We start from the raw sequence: 23137 nt of genomic DNA on the forward strand, positions 1-23137 counted from the left end.
TTCTCAGAATTGTTTTAGATTAGATGCAAAGAAGTCTGGATTTCTTTTTTCTTCAGACATGTATATTTTCCTATATTTTTATGACAGTCTTGCCAAAGGCAGTTTTTGATATATAGTTTTAATGAATTTAATTTATTGCCATACCATAGTGGTAGTATTGCAGTAGTTCCAATATATCATTTCACGTTTAGCATTAAATCTTAACCTTCTGATTGCAGAAAATTAACTGATAATATAGAAAGGTGCTTGTGTGTGTATGATTTTTTTTTAACTCCTTTTTTTGGTACTTCCCAAATGGAAGAACAAGTAGTAATATAACATCCATTTTTAACACTACAGTTTGACAGCAGTAGATGTTTTACTCACATGGCTCTGTCTATTCAGAAAGGGAAACTCTTCTCTTTGACCTGTGTGGCTACACTTTGATGCAAAATTGCATAACAGGATCTTGTTAGTTTCTGAAGGTGTTTTTAAAAATGAGTTATTCCACTTAGTGCATTCAAATAATTGGGATATAATCTTTGAAGGTATTATTAATTTGGACCTATAATGAGTGCTGATCCTGAATAACTACTGGTCTTTCAATTAATGGCTGTAATTCATTATGTGATGGTAGCAGGAAATGTGTAGCTAAGCAGTTGGAGTGACTAACGAAAGTTATTTGTGTCTGTTATCAACAAGCATATGAGAAGAATTTCTAAGCACTGCTGATCTGGGGGCTTTGACCATAAAGGCTGGACACTTCTGCTGTGCTGGAGCTGTTAGTTTTTCATTTAGACTTTTTTTTTGGTGTCTAAGAAGCTTAAAACAGCTCTGAGACTTGTCTTACTTGGTTTTTCAATGCATAAAGGAAGAAGAATGTGGAATCAGGGACCTGTCTCTGTAACTTCTCATAATTTAACCAATAGAAAACCTCATGCAGCTTGATCATAATCTGTGATCTTGTAAACTAAAGTACCAGATTAAAGTTTCAGGGATGCTCTTTGGACCTGATACCCATCCTTTTTGTTCCAGTGGTGTTAACTAGAAACTTTACAGTAAATTTAATCCAGTCAAGAATTAGAGTAAATTCAAAATGATCAAGCCCATGCTATTGTCCTCTAACAATAAATACATGAAGTAGACTACTAAATTATTCAATGTCTTGAATATACTTGAAATATGGTGGTTTCTTTTATAATTAGTACGTATGCTTGATACTTGCTCAACAATGAGCAACAATGTAAAACAATTAGATCTTTGGCAAAAGGCTGCTGGAGACAAGTTTCAGCCACTTATGACAGATTTTCAGTCTTACGGGTATGTAGGTGATGTACAAAAAAAAAAAAAAAAGTGTCCTGAGGGTTTTGCGTTTATTGCTGCAACATATAAATTGAAGTGAAACATTAGAAATTGAATGAAACAATTTTGTTTTTTAACAGGGAGTCTTTTCATAGGTTAAATAGATGGACTGAACTTTCTCAGTTTCATTTCTAGGCTTGATTAAATTCTTTATGTATGTTTCTTCATTGAGAAATCGTATAATCAATGAAGTCCCTCTGTTGTGCTGAAACAGAGCACCTACATTTAAGAGTAATTAATTTACACTTCTTTCTGTGTTACCCATCAGGAATGACCGTAGAGCATGTCTAAACTTAGTGGTCTTGATTCCTGGAGGTTCAGCTAGACTGAACTGTAATTTGCTTTATAAATATTTCTGTTTTCCCTTTCTGTTCTCCCTGTATTTCCAGCTTCCTGAAGTGCTCCTTACCTGAGAAAATACATGATGCTGAAAATTGCAATGTCTTACATATGCATCTTTCTTAATAGATGGAGATTATTTGGAAAAGGTCGATAATTCAGCAACACATTGATCAAATAAATAATTTTTCCTCCATGTTGTCCTTAAGCCCATACAAATGAGACTGAAAATAGATTTTGAATGTTAGTATTCAGTGTTGGATAGCTAGTTTTTATGATAGATTGATACGCTGCTTTTTGACTTTGAAATTTAAAAGGTAAAATTGAAGAGTTTTTCTGATTTGGAAGTTATTGTTCAGGAATGTTTAAACTTACCAGCTCTGTTTATCTGAGTGATTTAGTCAAATGGCCCTTTTTACAAGAACCATTTTACAGCTATGTAAATGTAGTTGCTTGTATTCTTCCAGTTCCCTTGTGTTTTGCATGTTGGTGCATTTGTCGCTGTGTTCATGACGACCTCTGCAGAACTTTTGTAGCTTCTTAAAAGGGGTAGCTTTGTGACCCAAGGAGGGCTGCCTACCTGCTTGTTTTGGGAGCTTCTTGGCCTAATTAGTCACATGGATAACTGCAGGCTGTATAAGAATTCACTCCTCAATAGTGTGTAGGGTTTTTTATATATTTAAAAGAAATTTTATATATATATTTATATGCCTACCTGCTTGTTTTGGGAGCTTCTTGGCCTAATTAGTCACATGGATAACTGCAGGCTGTATAAGAATTCACTCCTCAATAGTGTGTAGGGTTTTTTATATATTTAAAAGGTCTTTAAGTATGGTAGAAGTTACATAACCATTCTAAAGAGTAAATACATATTAAAACTAGTAATAGTTTTTTTCGCTGAAGTATTCCTACTTGAATTTTTAAACACAGCTTTCTAAATAATGAGGCTTTCTACCTTCAAGTATTGTTTTTTCTCTGAACTACAATTTCATAAAATAAAAATGCTTCATAAAACCTTTAATCTGCTTTAAAAATCAGCATTCTCCAGCCTGTTGATTGTCTGTTTAAAAAAACCTTAGCGAAGAAACTTATAGCTCAGGTCTGTTCTTGAGCTTCTTTGAGGCTTTAGCCTTCTACCTTTAATTCTCTCTTTAATGCCTTTTATAAGTATATAAAATAAGGCATTATTTACAGCTTCCATTTCAGCCAACAAACTAAGAAATATTGCCGCCAGTGCTATATTTGCACGACACTAACCACTGTGGTGCTGCAGACATTAACTACCTTGGCCAGCCTGTGTGCTTAGCTTTCTAAAGGGTGTTCTTACCTTTAGTCTGTGTCCTGATGCTTTATGTTTGCCATGTCTGAGCCAATGAACCTTGATTTCTACATCCTCCATGGGGGTTGCATGGAGGAATAAGCACCTACTTCCTTTCTTCTTGATCAAAATAGCCTTTTTTTAGTTTTATCATCTGTGATTACTATGCTGAACTTTCAGTCATCAAGTCTGACATCTTCATGCTCCAACATGAAGGTGGATGTGAATAAACCTGAAGAAAATGATGCATCTTGTTTGAATTTAATGTTGCAAAGTTTAAGATTAATTTTGAAAGTAGGAAGGTAAGCTGCTGCAGAACTATTCATTCAAAATTAACTTACCCTTTCAGATTTCTGAAATGAATCAAAGTAGTAAGCAAAAAGTTTCTAATAGTTACATTGAGTTACAACTGTTACTTTTCCCAAACTAAAACCCTTAGTAAAGCTTCTATGCATAGAAGATGCTTGACAAATTGTTAGCTAGCATCCAAAGTAGCAAGCCTACTTGCATCACTTAGGGAATGGATGCTCTGAATCTAGTGGATTGAAATTTGGGCACTTATAATAATAACTTTCAAAAGTTCTGGGGGAAATAATCTTTTGGTCTGTGTTCTGTCTGCTTCTCTCAGGTAACAGCAGGTGCTCTTTCCTTGTTGGAGGACTTCTAATTGAACTTCACCAGTGTTTCTAAGATAGCTGTAGATTTTGAGAGCTTCTAAAAAAATTCAAAATTTACTCTATCAGAAAGCTAAATAATTCTTTGAAAGTGCTGTAAGCCTTTGTATAGAGTTTACATTATTCTATGTTATATGTGTGAACAGTGTTATCTTCAGGTGGGAGTTGATGCTAAAAGAATGAGTGCTGGTTAGTACGACTGCTGAAACATCTTCTCATGACTTTGGTTTTCTTTGTAGAGAGCGGAGCAGTTCCGAAAAAGAAGGATCCATTAACACACACGAGTAATTCCCTTCCCCGTTCAAAAACTGTTGCAAAAACTGGATCCACAGGCCTTTCAGGTCACCACAGAACACCTAGCTACAGTGGGATATCGTCGTCTTCTGTATCTAGACCAGCAGCTAATCCTGCAACATCCGCTCACAAGGTATGCGGAGGGTGGAGGTACTTAGACATGCCCGGACAGGTCATGCAAAATCCAGAACAAACTCTAGATTCATTACTTCTACTGTAGTTTTGTAGTGGTCTGATAACAAATATATGGTTTTGTAAAATTAAATGCTAGGCTCTAAACTAAGACTAATTTTAAAGACTCTAGGCTAAGTTCTGGAGCCAATTTTAGAAACCAGAAAGTGTAAAAGATGACATTTAACTGTAATGGTAATACTGAACATAATACTTTATTTTGAGATCTGCATAGGAAATTGAGGCATGCCTAACTAAAGATAGATATTTTCTTAGTGTATAAATGATATAGGAAGTAAATTTTAGTTCAGAACTGCAGAGCGTTTCCAGTAAGTCCTTTCACAAGTGGAGTGTGCATGCACAGGTTCCATTGTAGCCACGTTGGAAGGCTAGCTATGATTAGATTGTGATTGAAGTATTAAATCATGTAGTAATAAGGCAGAAAAATGCTGCTCCTTTGCTTCTTATGTCCATCCCCTTCTCATACCACAGCAAAGTAGAACAAAGATGAGAAAAATGGGGAGGAAAAGAGCATGAACTTGAATATTGCTGCTGTAATAGGAGGGCACTTAAGGGGCCTGTTATTAGGGTTTTACAGTGGTAGATATTTTTGCTTATATGTTCTGGGAATACATGACTGCCTTATTTTTGGTGTACACCTTAAAACTAATTTTCTTTATAGATCTCAGTTTAATATTAGAAAAAGACATCTTCTGGAGTCTAAGATGCTGTACCTATGGCTGAATATAATATTGTGATTTGTAGTAAAATGTAATATAACAATATCTGATATATGTTAATAAGTTAATTTTTTACATGAGAAAATGGAGTGTAGTTTTTTTAAAACAATATGCTATAAAATCTTCTTGTTTTATTTTTCTTTTCTACCCGCCTCCGCCACTCAAGGCTGCTCCTAAAAACAGCAGAACAAATAAGCCTTCAACTCCTACCCCTGCTGCTCGAAAAAAGAAAGACACAAAGATATTTAGAAATGTGGACAGTAATCTTGCTAATCTCATCTTGAATGAAATTGTTGACAGGTAAATCTGAAGAAAAGTGGGTTCTTCTATACTACAGTACCTTCTTGAATTTGTTTCTGTATTGCATACAATCCCGGTCCTCTTAGCAATTAAAAAAAGCATTTTTTCTTTCTACTTGACTAAAAGAATCAAAAGTCAAATAAATGCTTATACTGTGAAATGTGTAGCCTAGTCACTTGTACTTCACTTCAGAATAGTTCTGTCAAATGCATTAAACCAGTCAGCTGCAGCCAAGAAGTAGCTCATTGTTGGACTAATTAGCCTTTCATTTCTTTGTTAGTGGGCCAGCTGTCAAATTTGATGATATTGCTGGGCAGGAACTGGCTAAGCAAGCTTTGCAAGAGATTGTTATCCTTCCTTCTCTTAGACCTGAGGTAAGCAATTGAGTATTGTTATGTTTCTGGGGTAGAATCAAAGAAATGTATTGTACTTCACACGTGAAGTGGTGATTCTTGAATCCTGTCTGTGCTGCTTGTGATGACTTTCGATAGCTGGGTGGTGATAGTCCTCCTGAAAAAGGAGGATAAAGAACGTGTGTTTAAAATACTGCTATGAAGTTCATTCTTTTTCCTACATTGACTGAGCAAAAGATCAACTGAGGTGAATACTTTCTCAACAAACAATTATTTAAAAAAAAAAAAAAAGATAGAAAATTACCGAAGCTGACTGTTCTAGATGATAAGCTCTTCAGCCAACCATGGATGAAAATGTAAGAGGCAAAGCTCAAAACTGGAGTGAAACAGATGAGATCTCCTAACTTACGCATCGGTGTTGAGGTCACATTCTCCACATGGGTTTTTAGATATTCTGGAACAGCCCTGTTCTCACCAGGCAAATACAGTACTGAACAAGCAAGTACATTCAGGTGTATAACATTTGGGGATGGGTTTAGTCTTACTGGGCTTGACGGGAATGGGTTATTCAGGCTTCTGTTAGGCTCAGGTCTGCCAGCATCACAGTGGAATTTTATGAGCCACTTAAAGGGATTTTGTGTTTTTTAATTGGTTAGCTGCTAAAAATGTTGATCTTGATGGAAACTTGCAGTAACTGCATGCAGGTTTCTATGTGTGAAAGAAAGAGATACTGACTGTTAATTGGAGTTGTGTTGTCTTCCAGTTTCCTTTTAATACCACTTCTGGATTTAAAGGGTAGCAGAAGGAAACCCAAACATGGTATAGAATCACAGAAGTAATAAGCCAGATGAAAACAAAATTTTCACATCAAATATGCAGGTTCTGGTGTTCTCCTGCAGAAGGAAAATCTCATTCCAGTGTCTCAGTGTTAGAGTGCTTTAGGCGCTTTAGGATGTCCAGTTTGTTTAGTAATGCTTGTACAGTGCGCTGGGTGGGAAGGTCCTTGACATATAGGGTTTGAAACAGTTATGGCTCTTCTGAGAATAGCTGATAGTTTCAGGGAGGACTTTTCGTTAATTCTAGAGCTATCGGTAGGCCTGACCTTGGGGTAGTTTGAAATGCAGAGCATCTGTAAAAGAACAGAGTAACGTGTAATTTTTTAAACGTCATACCTTAGGAAAAAAAGTGGTTTAAGTTTCTTTTATTAAAAAAATAAAGGACATGATGGCTGTGGAATTATAGGGGAGTGTTTATTCAATTAAATACTACTACAATGTTCATTGTAATAGCCTTTTGTGCCTGCATCTTTATATATAAACAAATCGATGGTATTTTTTGCAGGAAAGAAAGAACTGAGGTGAATGGAGAGGATCAAGCATAACCTAAATATTGTGAAAGATGAAATAGTAGGGGAAAAAATGCATGTTGATTATCTCAGACAGGGTAAACTTGTAATGCAATCACTTCTTAAAATGGAATGTCATCTGACTACAAACTAGATATAGTTTATATTGCTGATTCTTGTCTATTCCAATTTTATGCTAAGGAATTACTGGAGGCTAAAATGGAGTAGTAAGTGTGAGGTTCATAAATGGTACTGTAAAATTCTCCAGAAAGTGCTAAGGTAAAGCACTGGGGGATAACAGACAAGAAAAAAAAAGAGGAGGAGATTTATTCTGTGAGTTTGTAGATTTGGTTGCCATTATGTCATCTGTGATTGGTGCAATTTCATACTGTGTCAAAAAAAATACATTGCAAAATGGGAGGGAAAAGATGATGAGTGATAAAAGGGAGTTTGGAGAGAGTAGGTGCTTATTAAGTAAAATTTCAAGTAGTCTTGGACCAAAACCTAAGTCTCATTGAAAGAAGAATTGAGGCATGTGAATCTTTTTTTTTTTTTTTTTTTTTCCCCCTCTGGAGTTAATAGGGCCTTTGCTGCTCTGTGTTCTGTCCCACACATGTATGTGCATGCATGGGCTACTTTTTTAACTTTAATGCTTTAAACTTAATGGACTGTCTGCCTTGAGGCATGTTAGTACATCTGTGCACAGAATGATCATGACTTATCTAGTGTGTGGGGAAACAATAGTGACATGTGCATTAGCTCCAGCTCGTAATAGGAAATAAAAATCTCCCCCGAGTAATTTATTTTTCTCCTCTAAGCACATAAGCACAGCTGATAGATGCATGATTTGCTTCAAAGAACTAAAGCAAAATAAGATTTGTACCGTTTTACAAAAACCTACTGAGTCCAAGGAATAAGTCCAAGTGTGCACATACTAGGTTTGTAACAGTTTATCTCTTTGAAGGTAACCTATGATGCATTTTTCAGTTATTTACCGGGCTTAGAGCTCCTGCACGAGGATTGTTGCTGTTTGGCCCTCCAGGAAATGGGAAGACAATGTTGGTAAGAACTACTGCATGCAAGAGTTGATGGGCATAACAGATAACCATGGATTGGTGGCTTTCAGTGTCTCAACTTCACTGTTCTTCAGTCTTGTTTTATGTTGCACGATTCTCAGCAAATGCTAATAAGCAGGTGGCTTCTCATATATGTCCTGCAGACATTTTATTTTATATTTTGTGTTTCAATAGGATAGTTTTAGTGCAGTGTTTGCACATTGTTGGAACTATTTGGGGAGCTACCTCCAATGTGTGTATATGTCTGAGTGCCCACAACTTTTGGTATATTTTGCTCACGTTTTCAAAAGTAAAGTGAATCACAACACTGGAAAATTTTCTTGACTTTGAAGAGTTTGGAGTAAGCTTGCTGTGGCGTATGCTGGAGAGTTCACTGGAGGGGTGAAGGTGGTGATGAAACTGTTGTGGTCAGTGGCACTGGAATGAATTCAACAGAGCACTTCCAGACTCTTAAATGAGAAAAGATTCTTGGTGTTACAGGTGTTGTATTAGTGATCTATAAACTCTTTCTGGATTTGTGTTATGGTTTCAGTTTAATTTGAAAATACCATTTTTTTCTTACCTGTAGGTAGTTTCTTTTTTGGGTAGGGAGGGACTAAACTGCTAAGCCGTTCTTGAATTTAATTCTGTACAATCTCGCCATATTTTAAAACTTTAATCAGCAAGTCCAAGCTTCTTTTTCTAGAGAACGCAGTGCTGTGGTAAATCCCTTACGTTGTGGGTTCCTGCAGGAGCGTTCGGCCGCTCGTGCCTGGCGCGGCAGGTCGGGGGCTGCAGCCAGACTGCCCAGCAGCCGCCGGGAGCGTCGCGTCCCCGCAGCGCGCGGGGCCCGAGCGCGCGGCTCGCGCGGCAGCCTCTGCTGCGCCTGTTGTGATTGCCTGGCCACGTAGATCGTAAAGTTATCTATTGGATAGGGTGAAGCTGTTGTGAGGGTGCTCTGGAAGTGTTTTGGCTGAACTGATTCTTTCCTAGCTTTTCTCTGGAAACAGGCTTTGTAAGGATAGACAGGAAAGAAAGGTGAAATTGTTAATGTAGTTTGATCTGACTAAATTATCACACTAATTGAATTTTAGCTGTTTTAAATGTTTGCTGGATACATTTTTGAGAAGAGTTGGAGACTTGTATTCTTCAGTGAGCGAGTTATATTTGGTTATAGAGTTATGATTAGAGAAATATAAGGGCATCTCTAGTGGTTGGACCATTATCCATTCCTATTTTTAAGTGGCCTCCAGAGACACTTTCTGCAACATTCACAAGATGTTCCCTTTAAAGGAAAGTGCTTCTTTTTTATCATCAATTAGGACATGAGTGACAGCTTCAGAAGCAGAGAGGCTTGCAGGTTTGATGAGCATAGTCTGAAATAACTGCTTGCAAGCCGTCTCAGCAGCCTTCAAGTAGTAATCAGAGAGTAACACTATATTCCTCACCATGTGTGCTTTTGACCTTTGAGAATGAGTACCGAGTTTAGAAGAATTCAGAGAGTGTATGGAAATGTATCTGTATAGGGTTTTGAGCTATCAGAACTGTGTCCGTATGGGTGTTTGCTTTCCCGCACAATGTGCATTTACATGAAATCTGTTTAAAAATTTGTAAAAGAAAACAGCTTACCTTCTATATGACATTGTGTTCTTTTTTCTCCTACCAGGCCAAAGCAGTTGCTGCAGAATCAAATGCTACTTTCTTTAATATAAGTGCAGCAAGCCTAACTTCAAAATATGTAAGTAGCAGCTCTAAGTCATGTTAATTTGAAAGTAATTATATTTGTCGCTTAAGAAGGCAAGGGACTTGTGAGGAGTCCTTGGTCAATTTGTTGCAAGTAACTGTAGAAAAGTGGCTGATGAAGTCAAGATTTTCTTCTTCTATGCTTCCGATATATCTTAAGGGCTTTTCTAGTTCAGGATGACCCTTGCTGTCAAACAGAAGAGTGCTTGTGGGTCTTGCCTACCCCATGAAAATGTACAGGAAGAGGGTGCCTAAGCTCCTCTTGATGTGTAGGCACCAAACTCTCTTTAAAAGTTCTGACTGAAATAACTAGTAAAGCTCTAATGTTTCTTTTGAGACTGAAATAATGCTGCTCTGTGTTACACTGAACTGATGGAAATCTGAGGAGTATAAGAATGGATTGACTATCGCGATTTGTAAGCAATGTTTTCTGCATGTCCTTATGTTAGCTCTCTGGTAATAAATTTTATTTTATAATAAAACAATTCATTGTTTTTAGGTGGGTGAAGGAGAGAAACTGGTGCGTGCTCTGTTTGCAGTAGCCAGAGAACTTCAGCCTTCTATAATTTTTATAGGTAAGACCTTAAATGCTGTTAACTCCCTGTGTAGTTTCATAAACATACAGACTTTGTTAGGGTCAGGTAAACTTCTGGAGGGTAATTCTGCAGTCCAGAGCTAGAAAAGTAAACCAGTCTCTGTGATAACTGGCAGACTAATCCATATAGACAGTTCCATATAGACAGTGTGTTTGATTTCTATTCTGTTACTCAGTTGATGTTAATAACCAGCAGCAAATGTCCTCAAAAGCACCCAGGTTATACTACTTCTCCAAAGCAATATGTATTACAGAAGTGTAGTGTAATTCTAGTGTATTACACTAGAAACATGAAAATGGGTTTTGCTTGTGCTAGGTGCAGTCCATTATCCAACAGATTTTTTTTTTCTTTTTACTTTTTATCTGTGGTTGGTAGAATATGTTTAAAGGGCAACACATGGTGGGATGAGAAATCTATTTACTAAGACCTCTGTCTGCTGGGGAATGAATATTTCAGCTTTCTTGCTAGAGCCTTGTATGAAGAAAGTAACTTAGGCAAATATGAGGGCTTTAATCTTGAAAGCCTAACTAAGATTTGTTTTATTTTTTTATTTTTTTAGATGAAGTTGATAGCCTTTTGTGTGAAAGAAGAGAGGGTGAACATGATGCTAGTAGACGTCTAAAAACAGAATTTTTGATAGAATTTGATGGTGTAAGTATCTAGTCTTGGGCATTGTTTGATTTTGTTGAATTGACTAATGTACTGGGTGTCAATACAAGCTGCAAGTGTAGCACAAATAGGATTTGGCTCTTCAGGTTTATCTCTGTCAGTTTCTTTTTTTTTTTTCTTCTCTTTGCTGTTCGTGTTTTACCTGCTAACTGGAAAAGTTAGTCTAGAGTGAAGGATAACAGCGAGTAATTTGGAGATGAGCTGAAATGGCAGGTTGAAAGACTGGTTGGACAAATAAGAGAAAAAAGGATAATGACGTAGCTGTGAACAAATGTCCTTACAGGGCAAAGGGGGCACTTGTGGATTGAGCAGTTAAATCCTTGTTTGCAACGACATGTTTTGCTGAAGTGCAGGTCTTCAGTCTAGCAAAGTAAAAGAATATTAACTGGTTTTTCATATCGTCTTTTCTTTAAGGAGGGACAAGTCATAAAAGCATGCTGCTTGTAAAGAGATGATGTGAAACTCGGATTTCAAACTGACAAGTTCTGACCATTGATTTATACTGCTCTAACACGCATCTCTATTAGTATGGTTTTTAATGAGCTATTGATTTCTCTTTTCTCCTTATCTCAACCCAATAATGTCAAGATACAAAAAGAATAATAAAACACACATGCAATACTCCGGTAAAGGAACTGGATATTTAGGTTTCATGGTTATGTGGTTGGGAAAAAAAAAACGGGCAAATGAAAATTGCAATGTATTCTGTTAGGTAGTACTGTTTGTTGTTACTCCATTAATACAGTGAAGGAGGAAGGGTGGAAGGGTACAGAAGGAGGTGACAACGGTGGGCAAGATTGGGAGAAATTTGTCTAGAGGGAGATGAATTGGGATGGATAATGCAGCATGACACTAATGTACAGAAATAAGTCTTATCCTTTCTTCCTCCCTCCATTTTTTTATTTAATAAAATGAGTAGGGGAAAATCAGACGTAGTAAGAAATCTTAAAATCAAGATGTATTTGTATTAAACAGTTATTTTCTTAATACTGTTACTTATTGTTGTCTTAGTGTGTCCAAAGATTTAGCAAGTCCGTAAGGAATTTGACAACGGATGAATGATGTAAAGTCTCTGGTAATCTAATGTTTTCTCTGCAGTCTGGAAGCTGTAAACCTTCAAAATCTTGGATATAAACCAAGTCTTGCAATTGACTACAGATCTGTATAGTATTGAATAACTACTCATTTTGATTTCTAGCTTCTGGCAAGACTTTTGTCAGATGGATTCCTGATGTGGTGTAGTGGTTCTGGCTGTGCTTTAGCCCAAAGTTTTCATTTCCTTATTTGTAGACTTCAAAACAATGTTAGGTTTTAAAAACACACAAGCGTCTTGCTTTTTTTTTCTTTTTTTAATGTAACTATTTCTGGATCTCTGAATTTTTGAATGCTTTTGTGGTCTTTCTGCAGTGTTACAAAGTGTAATTGCAGAGCAACATTTGTGCCCTTGCAAGATTTTTCAAGGAATGTACCTTGACAGCAAGTATTTGGGGGTAAGGGGAAGGAAGTAAATGCAGGGTGTAAAGTTTTTCTTAATTTGTAGCTACAAAGCATAACACATGTGAGCATTTTTACAGTAAGATTCCATCAATGCACTGAGTACATGACAAACTTTAACTGGTTTTGTTGCATTACTAAACATAAACCAAAAGCTGGTCCCCCTACATTATAGGTGCAGTCTTCTGGAGAGGACAGAATACTAGTGATGGGAGCAACCAACAGGCCACAGGAGCTTGATGATGCTGTTCTCAGGTATCAAAATGTCTCTTCCTTTATTTGAATACAAGAATATGATGCTTATTATGAACAGCAGGTGTTGATACTTAGTGATTGATTGTTTTAAGTTTTGGACTATGAAAAAAGGTTTTTTAGGAATGTTAAGTTTAACTTCTCAGAGAGGTGCCCCTCTTCCTTTCACATGCCTGAACACAAGCACAATGGTTTTGAAGTCATCTGAAAACAGCGTCTGGTGAGACCGAGTCAGGATTTCATAACCTGTTTATCTTATGCACTGCTGCTTACCTTGTTTGGATTTTAATGGCAGGCTAAAGGAAGTAGTTTCACTAGTGAAATGTAATATTGCTTCTCTGACACTTCATTTGTGCAATTACAGGCAAGCAGTGGTACCTCCCATGCACTTACATTAGATTTGCCTTTAGGCCTTCTTTGCAACAAATTCTCATACTTAATTCTCCATTTTTGACTGAGAGAAACTGGCTTGTCAACTCTAAACAAATTAAAAAATGCTAATTTTGTGCAATGAAGAAATGCTTCATTTTGTTGAAGAACCTTTAGGAGGTTTTCAGTGTGGGAAGAGTTTTCGTGACCTTGTTAAGAATAAGGTGTCACTAACAGCTCATGCCTTTGCTGTCAATATTACTCATTTATCAAAGCAACATGGTGTCTGTGGGAATTGCTGTTAGCTTGGCCATAGAGAGTGCTTCCTAGAAAAAGCTTAGCTCTTCCAATGAGTAGAAAAGTCACACAACGCAGTCACATAATGCAAGGAAGGGTGAGAAGGTTGTCATGTACACTTTAGACTCCTCTGCTGTCTGACTTAGCCTGCTGAGAAGATGAAACCGTAGCCAACAACACTCTGCTGTTTCTTGTTTTTGAGTCCACTAATGGGATTATTAAGAATAATATCTATTCCGATTTCTATAATTTCATACTCAATATTTGCTGTGAACACAGTTGATTTTGTTGCTACTAACTCATATCATATCCAGGTCAAATGCCTCATCTAATGGCGCGAGGTCATTAAAAAAACAATTTCTGACTGTGGGTTTTTTTTGTTTGTTTTGTTAAAGGCGATTCACCAAACGGGTGTATGTTTCTTTACCAAATGAGGAAGTAAGTATTGGTTTACATTCATTTTCTTCTAGATCAATTTGGTGAAATAAACTGTATTTTATAGGCTGTGTATAACTTGTTCTAGTGAATGATCCCAGCTAACAATCTGGTGAATTAACTCTTGACCATACTTGACCATATACATTGTGCTTTAATTCTCATGACTGTTTTAAACTGCAACATTTTGGTACGCTTACTACTAGTAAATCTGGTAGTAATTTTGTAATTTCTCCATGTTTCTTGGTTAGTGAGGTGTTGCTTATACAAGCAGGCACAAGCAAGCCTGGAATAGGGCTTGCAGGAGCAGGCTTGCCTGGTTAGAGAGAGTTTATTGCAGAAGATGAAAGCAGCTGAAGAACACTGCTTTCAGAAAACTGCACATCAGATCAAGGCTTTTGATGATGATTCTAGCGTATTATTTAGTACCTGTTTAGAACTGGAACCTTCAACCAGTTGGACCTTTCATCTAATTATCAAATTTATCTTTTCCTCTCAAGAGATTATCATATACATTGTAATGAAAAAGTTTATAGGCAAGTTGATACTAGTGAGGCACAAACCTAACTTGCTAAACACGTAGCTTTATTGTTACAAGAGAATGTAAACTGTGTATCATAACAATAAGTTTATTTGATCTGATAAATGTATCTTCTTTTCAGACAAGATTGATTTTGCTAAAAAATCTCTTAAGCAAGCAAGGAAGTCCACTGACCCAAAAAGAGCTGGCACAACTAGCTAGGTGAGTACTTTAAATATACTCTTGTACTGCATCAATTCATACTATTATAGTAATTCTGAATGTAACTGGTGTTAAGCATCGGCTAGTGACAAAACTTTCTGAGAATGAATTGCTTGCATTTTTGGAAAGACTTTAGAAGACATCAGAAAAAGGTTTTCCCGTCAAGCCATCTGAAAGTGTGCTTCCCATATGCTTTTATATAAATGGTGTGGATTTTTTTTCCTCCCCTCCTCTCTTGCCCAGGTTTATTGTTGAAACATTTCTGAGAAGGGAGTGAGAAGTATCTCCCCACCCGTGCCCCAGGCAATCCAGCTTTCTTTCCTGATGCCAAAAGATAGTACCAGTTTTCCACTTGAAATGGGTGTTGAATAAGAAATAGCCATTTTGTGTGTGTGTTGTTTTGTTTTCTTCTCTGCTTGTCTATTTTTTTCGAAGGCATTGCCAGGTCGTAAGCATTGGTTAACTTCAATTCTGCCAATATTTTAATTCATGTTTTATATTTAATTGGAAAAAAAATTGGTGAAATGCCCTTCCTATTATGAAAACTATTGTTTTAATGTTTTCTCATTATTAAATTGATAGAATGCTACTGTTTATTTTCTCAGATGAAATACCTGCTTTTCCTACACAGCATTTGTAATGGGTATCATGTAAGCTAGATGGAAAAGTAGGTAAAGTGCCTAGGTCAGAAGAGAGGGGGAAAAAATAATGTGAGATACTAAAAATGTTCAAGTGGCTGCAGTTCAGTCTCTTGTTCCATTTGTGGTGGTCCAGAAGCAGCGAATACTCTGTTGGATGTGGTGTTTGCCCATCTCATTGTGTTAGCAGCATTACAGAAATCGGATCTATAATCCAAGTGAAGAAATAAGGTCTGAACTTGAAGGAGAATAGCTGGAGCTGTACCTAGACTGCCGTAATAGCTAACTGAAGAAAAAACATGATGATTTGCATTCTAAATGCAGATTTATGCACCTCATTACAAGTGCAACATAAGCATGTAATTTTTAAAGAATTTATCCGCAGTACTGAGGTTGAGGATGCTTTCTCTGCCATCTTTTGGTTAGAGAGAGATTAGTGTGCAACAGACTTCATTTTGTGAACTCTTTTCTCTTCCATGTCTTTTCCAAAAACTGTAAAAGCCTGAGCAGTCAATCTTTTTGCCAGCCACAGTTTGATAAAGCTATTTGTTTTCCTGTTTTTGTTGTTGTTACAGTTTTCTTCAGCTAATCCTTGCTCCTACTTTTGCGAGTTTTGCGAAGTATTTATTGATGGCCTCCTGTTTCATTGGATAACTTTAATATTGAAATATTTTGTTAGGTAACTTGGAAAATACATGTTAAGCTCTCGGAGAGCAGGGGTCTTTGCTTTGATTTCTTTGTTGTGATACTCAGAATTCGAGTTATCCATATCTCTGCCTGTCAAATGGTAAAGAAACAACTGATAACAATATATCTTGCTTTCAGTTCACTTCAGGAGTTTTTCTTTTTTTAATCAATTGAACTTGTAATATACAAGCTATTGCTGGCTACTGTTGCTGGATCCTCACATGTGGGATCCTGAACAGATCACTGGTAAATTAAACAACAACCTTGGCTATGAGAATTGAAATAATCCATGATAAACCACCTGTTCATTAAAGAATGGCTCAAGTTCAACCCAGCTGAGGAGCTACTGTTTAGACACTCGGAAGAACTATCACGTGCTTGGTATTGTTGTTAGGAAAGTCTGAATGAAATGAAGAATGGAATAAATCAAAAGGTTTTTGAATCTTACCTGATTTTGGCATAGGTCACAAACAGAAAATAACCAAAATGTCTGATGCATGTGCTCACCCATAATCCAATTTATAGAATTCATTTTTTTAAATACTCCTTTTCAAGCGGAAAAAAATCATTGTTATTTGCAGTTAAATGTGAAAAATATTTAGGCTTTAAGTACTGAGGCTGTGGCTCGGATGGTTGCAGCTGTGAGGACTCTCATTCTATTCCTGGTTTTTAGCATTTCCCCTTTTAAGCTGTGATCTTAAATTTGGGGTTGGCTAGTGAGCCAGACCTGACATTTTTATAGTTTCCGTATGGAAAACGGGTCTCTAGACTGTTTTAATAGTCTGATAAAGTACTTGGCAAGCTTCTCAGAGTGTGGTTTTCATCAACCATGAGCTGTTCAGAATTTGCAATTTGCACTTTAAGAGCCTATCTGTTACTAAACTTTAAAAAAGGCATTTACAGCAGAAATGATGCTGTACCATGACTTTCCATGAGTGGCACACTGTGAAACTATTATTTGCAAACTGAGATAATCTTGTGCAGTTTGCAGTAGTACTTGTGTGTGTTTTACTTTCTCCGTCTCCAGAGTCACCTAAAACTGCATATTGTTTGTTTTCATCAGAAAACTGATCATACCAAGTGCATTTGTTATTTGGTTCTAGGACTACTGATGGAGCAGAAAGAATACAGGAGAGTTGAGTTTCTACTTTTATATCAACCTGCAACAAATAATAACTAATGGTAGGGCATTTCTTTAGTACAAACAGTAGTATGGTAGAGATTGGTTTTCATTTCCAGATCCTCATTGGTTGCTCTCTTTTTCCTAGGAATTGAGTACTATATTTAAATTCAATCTGGAAAAGTCCTCTAACCACAGATCTGTATGTCAAATGTACTTCTGATCTATTAAAATTGCAGAATGACATAAATGGTATTTCTTGTTGTAATCATCTGCTGTTAAAATGAAGAGACTTTAAGCATTTGTTTCCTTTCTTCTCTTTTTTTTAAAATTTTTTTTCTCCAATCTCTTCACAAAGAATGACAGATGGGTACTCTGGAAGTGATTTGACTGCATTAGCCAAGGATGCAGCACTTGGTCCCATTCGAGGTAAGCTGCACGGCCTTTGGTCTAAAACCATAAGGGGAGAGGAAGGGGGGAAAAGGTTATGGTTTGATTGGCCTGACTTCTTATTTCTAAAGCTACTTGATACCAGACTGGGATTCCGGTGATGATTATGACTTAATTTGTTTTACCTGTCTTTGTTTTTCATGGGACATATCGAGCTTTGCAAAACAGGGTATTAATGCAAAGTGAATGTTTAAAACAAACAAAAAATCCTTCCGTTTCACTAGCTGTTTAGCCTCTAGTAGCCACATCAAAAGGAGCTAGTCTTATTGAATGGGGATCGCCAGAATGATTTTTGTGAAAAGATTGCAAAAGACTTGATTCTAGTTTTCTATTTTCAGATATATTAACCTGGCAGAAAGATATTAAGTGCAGTCAGACTGAAATACTCTGGAGTATAGTTGTATTATGTGCAAATCAGTCGTTGCAACCCCTGTAAAAGTTTCAAGGGAGAGGGCTGTGTGTGTACGTGTGTGTGCTTTATGTAATACAGTTTTACCCATATCCATGTGCTACATTCTTTGAAAGAAGGTGCTTGTCTGTTACCTTGACACGTTTTCTTAAATGTTGAAATATTAAGGTACATGTCCCAAAATCCTGTGTGAGAATTGGGAAATACCTCTATAATAAATGGCTCTCTCAGATTCAGATCTCCTGAATACTTTAAAAATATTTATTTAAAATGGCTGAATTAATACATGCCTTTAGCTAAGCAGACTTTGCTGAAAAACTGCTTCATGTGGAAGTCCATTCTGGGGGGGAAGAAAAAGAAAGTGTTGTGTGACCCCTTATTCCTTCTACCTGTTTCAGGCTTTCATATAAGCATTTTTTTTCCCCTAGGATGTTCGTACTGTCAGCCTTGCTGACACTTCCTAGATTTTTGCCATTCTTGTACCCACACAACCAAGTGTGAAGGAGTGATGGTAATGCCAATACTATGACACTGCTACAGGCAAAATCTGTGGCGTGCCTCAGGGTGCTAAAATGATGAAGTCCCACCAGTGCTGCAAATGGCAAGATGCTAGTTGGTGTCCTGCCTGATTTTCCTTCTGTATGTTTGGCTGATCCCATCTTTTTGTTTCACGAAAGTGCTCAGAATAGAAATAGGCACGTTTTGGAGGAGAGGAGTGGAGTTGTGGCTTCCAGGAATAAGCAGAGAAGCTCCTGGGCCTAGTTGCCATTTCCTCTACCACAGCAGGAAGGAGGTGGTTTCAGTTTGTGGCGTGGTGAGAGCAGGCTGGGTCTGGAGCTGATGTGTGGGGAGGAAGTGCCGAAAAACACCGTGGACCTTCCGGCCCGGGGGGTTCAAGCCCCGTGCACGGAGCTGCACGAGTGTGTGGGAGACGCCTGCTGAGCGGCCTCGAGGGTGAGCAGCAGCTGATAGGATTTTGTGTTTGCCTGTGCAGGCCTTTGTGTTTTTGTTTTAACAATACCACATCTGCAAGCATTTATCCACAAAGTACAGAAGTGAACCTGTTTTGATTGGAGAGAAGACAGCTGTACTAATGAGCTGAATGCCAGATGGCTTGTTTTCTAATTTTGCACAAATCTACTTCTGTTTACCACATTTTAGAGTAAGTGTAGATGGAATATGATGAGGCTGAGAGATACCTTTTTAGCTGTGTTTTTTTTCTTTTTTTTTTTCTCCAGATTAAAATTGCTTTTTAATATGCTTTAGTTGTCAGAAGTGATTAAAGTTTTTCTTATGAAGATGACTGACTTTTTCCTCTTTACAGAACTAAAGCCAGAGCAGGTGAAGAATATGTCTGCCAGTGAGGTATGCTCTTCTAGCAGGTGTATTTTCTCCTTTGAGTAGGACACATGGATACTAGAAAATGTTAAGATTCCTCTTTTAAGCATAATACCATATGAAATACCTAGCGCATATATATATATTTAGTGTTACCTTTAGGGTTTAACACCTAGTCATTGAAGAAAATTCTTTAAAAATGTTGATAAAAGAAAATTCTGTGCAGCTTGGATATTGGGCTGTAAAGCAGCTGTTATGATAGCCGGTCTCTGCTGCTGTTTCATTAGGCTTCACTAACTTTTCCCTTACTCTTAACTGCAACTTGATCTGTGATCTATTGGGATGATATGAAGAGGCTTGGCTTTTATCTTCTTATAGTGTCAGTGCCTCCAAATCATTTTCAGAAGTATGTTAAATGAGGGGTTTTCCCCTATTTCTTTATATAGAACAAAAGGCATCTTAAACTTTTTTTAATAGCTCTGGTGTATAGGTATAGTGTGTGTATATGAGTTATATATAAATAATTTCCATGGAACATTATAAAGTAGCTTTGTTACCCGTAGAGCTATGGGCAAAGAGCAAATACTCCAGACCATCCTACTGTTTACTCGGACCCTGCCCTTGTAGGCTCTGCCTTCTGCCACCTCGTGGAAGGAAGCGATGCCACCATTTCACCTCCATGTAACAGGCAGAAGTTGCTGCTGCCAAGTATGTTAGTTTATAATAAAATAGGAAGTGATGGTAGTGTTAAATTGCAAGGAGCTGTTGCATCGGCACTGGTGAAGCTCCTATAGAATGTACTTCTTGAGAAATGAGCGTGGAAGTAGCGCTTGAATAATCAAAGTGCATAAACCCCTTGTGATCCTGATGATGTTCTCTTTTCAACTAGATGAGGAATATCAAATTATCAGATTTCACTGAGTCTTTGAAGAAAATAAAGCGCAGTTTGAGCCCTCAGACTCTGGAAGCATACATTCGCTGGAACAAGGATTTTGGAGATACCACAGTGTGAAACACTATTTAAAGTGAGACAAAGTGCTGCCTAAAAAGAGATTGGTACCAACCACTGGAAAGCAGCCAGAGTTTACAGGACTCTACAGATCTTTAAGTATCTGCACTAAAACTTGAGCTTAAGAGAAATATATAATGTGAAAAGCGTTCATCAAGGCCTCCTTGCTACTTAGGATTTACACAGTGTAAGTAAGAGCACAATAAGACTTGGGTTAAGATTCATAGCAATCCAATCTTGGTTTGAACATTAATTTCTCTATTTTCTTTCTGCTAGAAAGTTCTGATGATACCAATTGTTGGAAGACCCGTCCCCTAAGTTGAGTGGGGAGAGGGTTGTTTCATTTTTTTTAAATTTTGCCATAATGCTGATGTCTGGCTTTCTTTCTGATAATGATTAACTTACAATTGGAATTTTGTTAAATTTGGTTCCATTTTTGGCTTTTTATCCTCAATGTGCCAAATAACTTCCCTATGCAAAGAACAGCAGCAGCATTGTGGGATTCTGATTATTAAGAGGTACAAAGCAGCTGGTCTGTTATTATTTGTCTTTTTGTTTAGTTGTAATGTGACAGCATTGTTCAGGAGCAGTTTTTTTTTTTTTTTAAAAAGACCTTTGATAGCAGAACAGCAAAAACCTAATAAAAACAATTGAAAGCTTTTTTTTTTTTTTAGACTAAATAAAATGGACTAAGATATTCCTTTATTGGCACTATTTTCTCTTAATGCATTTTGTAATGCTTCCATTGGTAGAATGTTAGCTTATGCTTATGGTGTATAACTTAAAGCCCAGCTGATGTTTGAGAGAGTAAGTGATGCTAATTGTCAAGTTTCGGAAATGAAGTGTTTTGACTCTGTATTTTGGTCTGTTTACAATAACTGAAAGTAAAATTTCCATTGTGATCATTTTTAATCTGCACATGTGAGCATTGAGATAAGAGGCTACATGCTTAATAACTGGCACACATTAATGTTTTTATAGCTTTCATATGTTTTGGTTTATATATTAAAGTATGAAACAAACTCTACTGATCTGCTTTTTTTAAAAAAAAATTACAAAGCTACATATTGTTTATAGTTAAGTAAATTGATTCATATTATTTTTGTTTGTGGTCTTAACAGAAAACTCTTAAATATTACATTTATTTTTTTTTTACTAGGAATAAGTTTTAAATGCTTCTAGGACTGCTAATCTGATTTTATATATATAAATATATATGGATTATATGTGTATATATTTGTATATGCACATATGAATACATATATACATGCATACACTGATGCAGTGGCAGTTTAGTAATACCATGAGAAAGTTGTTTGCTGCAAGGTACTGGGAACTGAATAGAAAAAGTCGTGTCAAATATTTTGACAGTCAGATGCAGTATGTTTGGGATTTTTTTTAATAGCGATGCTTTTAACTGATCTTCATATTAAGAGCAACAAAATAAGCTTGTGTTACACTAGTATGCCTTTTGAATTAGTCCAACTAAACCACTTCTAGCCTTTGAAATATGACCCTGATGTATGTAAGTCCAATGTACATGGCTTGTTTGTTTGTTTTTGCTTGTTTTGTCTTAGTTCTGCCTTCAGCAGAGTATTTCTGTTATGTGATATTCCTGATGGACTTGATCAGTTTTTGTTATAGACTTTATAGGTAGACATGTGAATTACTATTTTCTTATTTGCCCAATCAGTTAATACCTAAGAAACGCTGCCTGTCTTCCTAATCATAAGATGTGTAAACTTCCTTGAGAGCCTTTGCAAATGAGAACTCTGGGAGTACCTCTGGTTGCAAATGTTCCCAAATACTTCACATCAAATTCACCTTTCCTCGATTTTGTTTTGAGGAATGTACTTCTCTAATTCAAGACGTGTGCATTGGCATGTGGTATTTACCTCAAACGTAGAGGTAGAGGTTTCCATCTGCTAAAACACCAGTAGTGTGCAGCACAGGCTTAGAAGCCGAGGCTGCTGCTGCTGCTTTGGAAACACAAAGGACTCGGCTTCTTGCTTATTTGTCCAACTAGTTAAGTGTGACAGCCTCTTACTGGATTTTTGGCGTTCTACCCTGAATATTTCCTGTGTCAAGTATGAACCAAAGCACTTAGAGTGATTTCAGAATACTGTAATAATTTAATTTTGTTCTACAGCATCAGTTTGCCACAGCTGCTCTATTTACTTATGGTTGGGTTCAAAGATCACCTTTAAATTTCATGAAGAACACTTGCTAAATAGTTTATTTTAAAAATAATTCTGTTCCAAGGTGTTTCCCCACATATGCTTGGTGATTCACCCATGACCCAAAATATGCCAAAATGCTTTTGGAACAGATTACAAAGTAAATAAATATAACACTCTTGATTTCCTGGCTGACATGTACTGAGCAAGTCCCAGCTCAATTATTTTCATCTAATCAATGGATGGATTGTGTGTAAAAAAGCAGTTGTGGGTTTTCTCCTTTTAATCCTATCTGTATTTGCCATATCTGTCCTTTTTTGTATACAGCCTTGCAACTCCATTTGCCATAAAAGCGGAAGATGTATTAAGGCAGTATCATGAATTACAGAATAAGCAAGGCAGCATCTGGGATTGTTTTAATGTTTGCTGAATTAAAAAAAAAAGTCGTCTTAGCAGCTGTATTTACACATTTATTAAGCAGGAAGTACAACATTATCTTTCTGCTTTTGGAAGAACAACATCTTCTAAGGTAGCAGGTCTTTGTGGCGAAACAACTGGTGGGAAAACCTCCTCAAGGAGTATGTGCCTGCTGTAGCTCAATTAAATTGTGATTTCCTATGTCTTATGATATCCCATTTACTTATGCTGACTTATGTATAGTCCACTAAACCCGTACAGGTTTTCTTCTTGAAGGTGAGACAAAAGCATTGTGGAATATTTGAAGATGAGCCTAGAATAGGCTCATCTAGGATATTTATAGATATATGTATTTTTTTTCCTGT

General features: G+C 36.9%; 1 protein-coding gene across 4 annotated transcripts in view; it reads left to right on the forward strand.

Moving 5' to 3' along the window:
• The window catches only part of SPAST (spastin), a 30878-nt gene extending 10580 nt beyond the window's left edge, over positions 1-20298 (forward strand). For all 4 annotated transcript variants that reach the window (XM_088524170.1, XM_088524171.1, XM_010227316.2 and 1 more), the window contains 13 exons: positions 3912-4099; positions 5044-5177; positions 5458-5551; positions 7863-7937; positions 9597-9668; positions 10173-10248; positions 10829-10920; positions 12608-12687; positions 13746-13788; positions 14448-14527; positions 17331-17401; positions 19156-19196; positions 20059-20298. In XM_088524170.1, coding sequence (XP_088380296.1) covers positions 3912-4099; positions 5044-5177; positions 5458-5551; positions 7863-7937; positions 9597-9668; positions 10173-10248; positions 10829-10920; positions 12608-12687; positions 13746-13788; positions 14448-14527; positions 17331-17401; positions 19156-19196; positions 20059-20181 — 1169 coding nt within the window. In that variant the 3' untranslated portion in view covers positions 20182-20298. The remainder of the gene's footprint in view (positions 1-3911; positions 4100-5043; positions 5178-5457; positions 5552-7862; positions 7938-9596; positions 9669-10172; positions 10249-10828; positions 10921-12607; positions 12688-13745; positions 13789-14447; positions 14528-17330; positions 17402-19155; positions 19197-20058) is intronic.
• The last annotated feature ends 2839 nt before the right edge of the window (positions 20299-23137 follow it).

The sequence above is a fragment of the Tinamus guttatus genome, unplaced genomic scaffold (assembly GCF_059628265.1).
Source record: "Tinamus guttatus ecotype Peru unplaced genomic scaffold, ASM5962826v1 Tinamus_guttatus_pri_ptg000208l, whole genome shotgun sequence".
NCBI classification, from domain to species: domain Eukaryota; kingdom Metazoa; phylum Chordata; class Aves; order Tinamiformes; family Tinamidae; genus Tinamus; species Tinamus guttatus.